The sequence below is a fragment of the Nicotiana tomentosiformis genome, chromosome 8 (genome assembly GCF_000390325.3).
Source record: "Nicotiana tomentosiformis chromosome 8, ASM39032v3, whole genome shotgun sequence".
NCBI classification, from domain to species: Eukaryota; Viridiplantae; Streptophyta; class Magnoliopsida; order Solanales; family Solanaceae; genus Nicotiana; species Nicotiana tomentosiformis.
In genome coordinates, this window is record NC_090819.1 from 107,600,677 (window position 1) to 107,606,676 (window position 6,000).

At 33.3% G+C, this 6,000-nt stretch overlaps 1 protein-coding gene across 1 annotated transcript in view; it reads left to right on the plus strand.

Annotated features, from left to right (window-relative positions):
• The window catches only part of LOC138897963 (uncharacterized), a 41,860-nt gene extending 38,233 nt beyond the window's left edge, over positions 1–3,627 (plus strand). Inside the window, exons 4-8 of the mRNA XM_070183990.1 lie at positions 882–1,173; positions 1,313–1,736; positions 1,797–2,165; positions 2,583–2,744; positions 3,384–3,627. Coding sequence (XP_070040091.1) covers positions 882–1,173; positions 1,313–1,736; positions 1,797–2,165; positions 2,583–2,744; positions 3,384–3,627 — 1,491 coding nt within the window. The remainder of the gene's footprint in view (positions 1–881; positions 1,174–1,312; positions 1,737–1,796; positions 2,166–2,582; positions 2,745–3,383) is intronic.
• Positions 3,628–6,000: the final 2,373 nt, after the last annotated feature.

The following is a 6,000-nucleotide window of genomic DNA, read 5'->3' on the forward strand; positions in this document are numbered from 1 at the left end:
AAAGTTGAAGGAAATTCTGTTTTGATTTCCACGAGATATTATTTGCAATTATTTGGTGTCATTAAATGTGACATACTATTTGATTCATTTTCAATGTCATTTTATTTTACTACATTGATAAACATTTTACCATGCCATTATTATATTCCAGTAGGGTCTCACCTGACCTCGTCACTACTCTACAGAGGTTAGGCTTGGCACTTACTGGGTACCGCTGTGGTGTACTCATACTACGCTTCTGCACATCTTTTTGTGCAGATCCAGGTACATTTTACCAGCCTAGACATCGTTGAGTTACCTGCGCACGGAGACTTCGAGGTATATCTGCCAGCGTCCGCAGACTCCGGAGTCCCCTTCTATCATTTTATGTTGCTTCCTTATATTTTATCTAGACCTTGACATATAGACACATTGAGAATAAATTCTTAGAAGCTTGTGACTTATTTCTACCGGATTTTGGGAGTTGAAATTATTTGAATTGTAGTTTATTTATTTCAGATATTTATTATTATTCCGCATTAATAGGCTTACCTAGTCTTAGAGACTAGGTGCCATCACGACATCCTACGGAGGGAATTTGGGGTCGTGACAATAATACAGGTATTACATTTACTGTATTTCAAAAATTTATTGATGAAGATGTTGCTGCAGTCAGCATCGCAGAAATTAATAATTTGATTTCTCAAAATAATTATTTGAGTTTATATGTTAAAGTTTTGGGTGAACAAATCAGTTTTCTTGATAAAAAACTTGATGAATTAACTGTTTTGATAAAAGATATGAGTACTAGCAAGAAGACAACTGATATTGCCTCTACGTCTGGAAGCAAATGAGAACCTCAAATTGTTCTTACTCGTGTTCAAAGACCCCTTGAGATTCAGGATTTTAATTTTAAGTCTTTAAATGATTTAGAAGATCTTTTTGATAAAAAGTTATCCGGTTTGAATATCAAACCTATTGATTTATCAAAAGATTTTGCTGATAAATTAGATACTACTTTTGATTACAAAAATGAAGTTTGGTCAGAGTTTAATAAACTCAGAGGTTATCCCAAAAAGAATAGTAGGCATGCTGATAAACCCAGAATGCAAACTTATTATTACGATCGTCCTACTCCTCAAGATGTCTTGATAGAGGAACGTGATTGGAATCAGACTAATACGTCTTATAGTGGTTCCGAAATTTATGAGTGGAATCTTGATGGATTAACTGATAGACAATTAACTATTCTTGTGCATAGAATGCTTATGTATGCTTATCTGTAAGAGTGTGAAAAATACAGATAGAACTATTTACAAAATAATTGTTGCAGGTTTTACTGGCCAACTTCGTGGCTGGTGGGATAATTATTTGACTGCTGATGAAAAGTTAATGGTTATTAATGTTATAGCCACTGACGAAGGAATTGATAACTTAGGCATGGCTCTTGTGAAAAATAGAGAAGATGATGTTTATACCTTTATTCTTACAATATTAGAATACTTCAATGGTAGATTTACCAATCAGCATGAGATAGTTCGTACTCTACTTAATGGTCTTAGATGTAGGACCTTAGGTGAATTCAGATTGTATAAAGACATCTTTATGAGTAGAATTATGGAATTACCAGAAAATAAGTACGACCATTGGAAAGCTAAGTTTATAGATGGCCTTCCCTCATTATTTGCTGAAAGAGTTAGAAAGACTCTAAGAGGTAGCTTTGGTGAAATTTCGTACAAAGATTATACCTATGGTAAGTTGATAGGGATTTGCACACAGGAATGGTTAAACCTGTGCAATGAGTTAAAATTATCTAGACAGCTTAAGATGGATAAGCTTAAGGAAAGAAAACAATTAGGAGACTTTTGCACCCAGTTCGATTTACCCGAGACTCCTACTCATAAGAAGAAGAAACACAAGTATCATAGATACCCTAACCCAGACAGTCCTTATAAGAAAAAGAGATCTAGATATAGATCCAAAGAAGAGCGTGACACTAAGAAAGTCCATCGCAAGTCCACTAGATTTACCAAAAATAGGTCTAAGCGTGATCTTGCTGATATTAGGTGTTATAAATATGGAAAATTTGGCCATATAGCTCCAAATTGTAAGCTTCAAAAGCTGAAAACCTTAGAACTAGACAATGAGTTACGTGATAAGGTTTATGGTATGTTATACACTTCTGGATCAGAATCCGATTATTATTATTATTCTGATTCAGAATCTGAAGCTGAAATAGATTTACTTGATTTATTTGATAGTGATAATAATATTGATAATACTTGTGCAGCTTGCAAAGGTAATACATGTACCTGTGATGATGATGAGTTTTATAAATTGCAATCTCAGTTCCAGGATTTGAACATGAAAACTATTAAATCTAATAATGTAATAGAACTTTTAAAAGAAGTTACTGATGATAAACTTCGTGATAAATTTATAAATTTGGTTGCAAGTACTAGTTCAAGTTCTTCAAAACCTTTCGAAAACTCAAAAAAGGAATTTGAATATTCTGCTCCTTATTCTTTATTAGAGATTAATAACCGTATTTTAAATAAAAGTACAACTCCAGCAAAAAATTCTTCTTTCGATGATTTAAAAGTTGAAGTTGAAAACTTGAAAAGAGAGATCAAATCTCTTAAACAAAATCAAATGATTTGTGATCATAGGATTACTCAGATTGAGAAAATTAATTCTCCAGCTGAGAAATTTGATGATAAAAACAAAGGTATTTCTGAAAATGATATTAAAGAAAAACCTATTAAAATTGATTCTCAACATGATATATTTTTGGGAATGATGCAAATTATTACTGCTCATAGATGGTATATTAAATGTACTATTCTAATTGATAATAGTTTTTCTATCACAAATATTGCTATGATTGATAGTGGAGCTGATGTTCGCTATATTCAAGAAGGTTTAGTACCTACTAAATATTTTCAAAAAACTACTCATATGGTAAAGTCTGCATCAAGACATGCTTTAGATATAGAGTATAAATTATCTAATATTGGTATTTGTCAGAATAAAGTCTGCATTCCTCACTTCTTTTTCTTAGTGAAAAATCAGTTATGTCCTCCGATTATACTTGGAACATCGTTTATTAACGCTATTTATCCTTTCACTAGCATAGACTCAAAAGGTTTTTCTGCTACTTATAAGGATAAAGAAATAAGTTATACTTTTGTTACAGATCCCGTAACTAGAGATATAAATGCTTTAATTGATATGAAGCAAAGGCATATTGATTCACTACAATTGGAATTGTTTAGTATGAATATATTTTATACTTTGAATTCCACTAAAGTGCAAGAAAAGATTAAACTAATTTTCGAAAATATTGCTATTGATATTTGTGTTGAGCATCCCAGTACTTTTTGGAATAGAAAAAAGCATATTGTCACTCTGCCATATGAAGATAATTTCTCTGAGGATAATATTCCTACTAAATCTCGACCTTGTCAGATGAACGCTGAACTGGTAGAATTCTGCAAGAAAGTGATTGATAATTTGCTACAAAAGGGTTTGATAAAACCCTCAAAATCTCCTTGGTCTTGTACAACTTTTTATGTTAATAATGTTGTTAAAAAGGAACATGGTATTCCTAGATTGGTTATTAATTATAAACCTTTAAATAAGTTTTAAAGTGGATAAGATATCAAATTCCCAATAAAAAGGATTTATTGTCAAGATTATATGATGCCAATATATTTTCAAATTTTGATTTAAAATCTGGATATTGGCAGATTCAAATATTTAAAGAGCATACTTATAGAACTGCTTTTAATGTTCCATTTGGGCAATATGAATGGAATGTTATGCCTTTTGGTTTAAAGAATGCCCCTTCTGAATTTCAAAAAATCATGAATGGTATATTCAATCCTTATCTTGATTTTATCATTGTTTATATTGATGATATTTTGATATTCTCAAAAACATTTGAAATGCATATTAAGCATTTAGATATTTTTAAAAGAATTGTTATACAAAATGGTTTGGTTATTTCAAAATAAAAAATGAGTTTATTCCAAACTAATATTCGATTTTTTAGGACATTATATTTGTCAAGGAAAAATTACTCCGATTCAAAGATCTATTGATTTTGCTTCAAAATTTTCCGATGTTATTACTGATAGAACTCAGTTACAAAGATTTTTGGGAAGTTTAAACTATATATCACCTTTTTATAAAGATTTATCTCGTGATTTAGCCCCCTTATATGATAGGCTAAAAAGGGATTATAAAAACCCTTAGACTAATAGTCATACTATTTTGGTTAAAAATATTAAGGAACGTGTTAAATCTTTACCTTGTTTGACCCTTGCTAATCATGCATGGCAAAAGCTTATCGAGACTGATGCGTCCAATATTAGTTACGGAGGAATTTTGAAACAGATAAATTTTAATAATAAGCATGAATATTTGATTAGATTTTACTCCGGAAAATGGTCTGAAGTCTAGAAAAAATACGCTACTGTGGCTCATGAAATGTTAACCATAGTTAAGTGTGTTTTAAAATTCCAAGATGATTAATACAATCAAAAGTTTTTGATAAAAACTGACGCACAATCTGTTAAATATATGTTTGACAAAGATTTTAAACATGATGCCTCAAAAATGATATTCGCAAGATGGCAGGCTCAATTGGCCCCTTTTGATTTTGAAATTCAATACAAAAAGGGAATTGATAATTTTCTGCCAGATTTCTTATCTCGTCCCTACATTCTAAAGGAAGAACATCCCCTTCAGGATCGTCATACGGATCCACATCAAACTCCCCAGTTATACAAATGGGAAGAAAAAGTTTTACTAATAAGAAAATATCTCTCAGAGGCGAGTCTTCGATGATAGGACCTTCCATTCACCCGGAAGATATTCAAGAAGATAGTCCGTTATATGCACACTCAGTCATAAAGTATGCTGCAGGCGGGTAGCCCCGATCCACACTCATCCTCACAAATCAAGCCACTCGGGCATTTCAGTAAAATAGGGCATTCGGCCCAAAACATTTATATGTATCAAAATAGAGTCATAAAACTGAGTTATGCGGTAAACAAGTATAAACATGACTGAGTATAGATTTTCAATCAAAAATAGTGAGAGGATGATAAGAAACAGCCCCTAAGGGTCCAAACATGGCATTCAGCCCAATTTACAGAAAATCTTTCTAAATCATATAAGTATCAATGGTTTCAACAAAGTATGCAACTTTACAGTTGCTCGGGACGGACCAAGTCACAAATCCCCAACAGTGCACGCCCACACGCTCGTCACCTAGCATGTGCGTCACTTCAAAATAATAGAATGATACGAAATCTGGGGTTTCATACCCTCGGGACTAGATTACAATCGTTACTTACCTCAAACCGACCAAATCTCTATCCCGCAATGATCTTGCCTCTAGACTCGGCCTCCAAATGCTCCGAATCTATTCAAAACCAGTACAATACTATCAATACGTGCTAATGGAATGAATTCCACAAGAAAAGGTACAAAATTAGACTAAAACCCGAAGTTAGTTCAAAAATCGCCTATGGGGCCCACATCTCGGAACCCGATAAAAGTTACAAAATTCGAAAGCCCATTTAACCACGAGTCTACCCATACCAATTTTACCAAAATCCGACCCCAACTCGACCCTCAAATCTACAAATCTTATTTTCAAATTTCTAAGTTCCAATCTCCGATTTACACCTCAAAATCATGTAATCTAGTCGGATTATTCGATGATAATCCAATATTATGGAGTAGAAAGGATCACAAGGGACTTACCTCAAGTTTTTTCTTGAAAATATATCAAAATTCGCCTCTCCTCAACCTCTAATTTGTCAAAAATGGCAAATGGGACGAAGTCCCTGTTTTTATAATTCTGCCCAGACATCCTCGGTTTTGCCTCGATCTTGGCCTTCGATCGAGGTCCTCGATCCTGGTCCTCGGTCCTGGCCCTCAATTAAGCATTCGATCGTAGCCCTCGACTCTAGGCTCGATCATGGCTTCGATCGTGGCCCTCGACTCTAG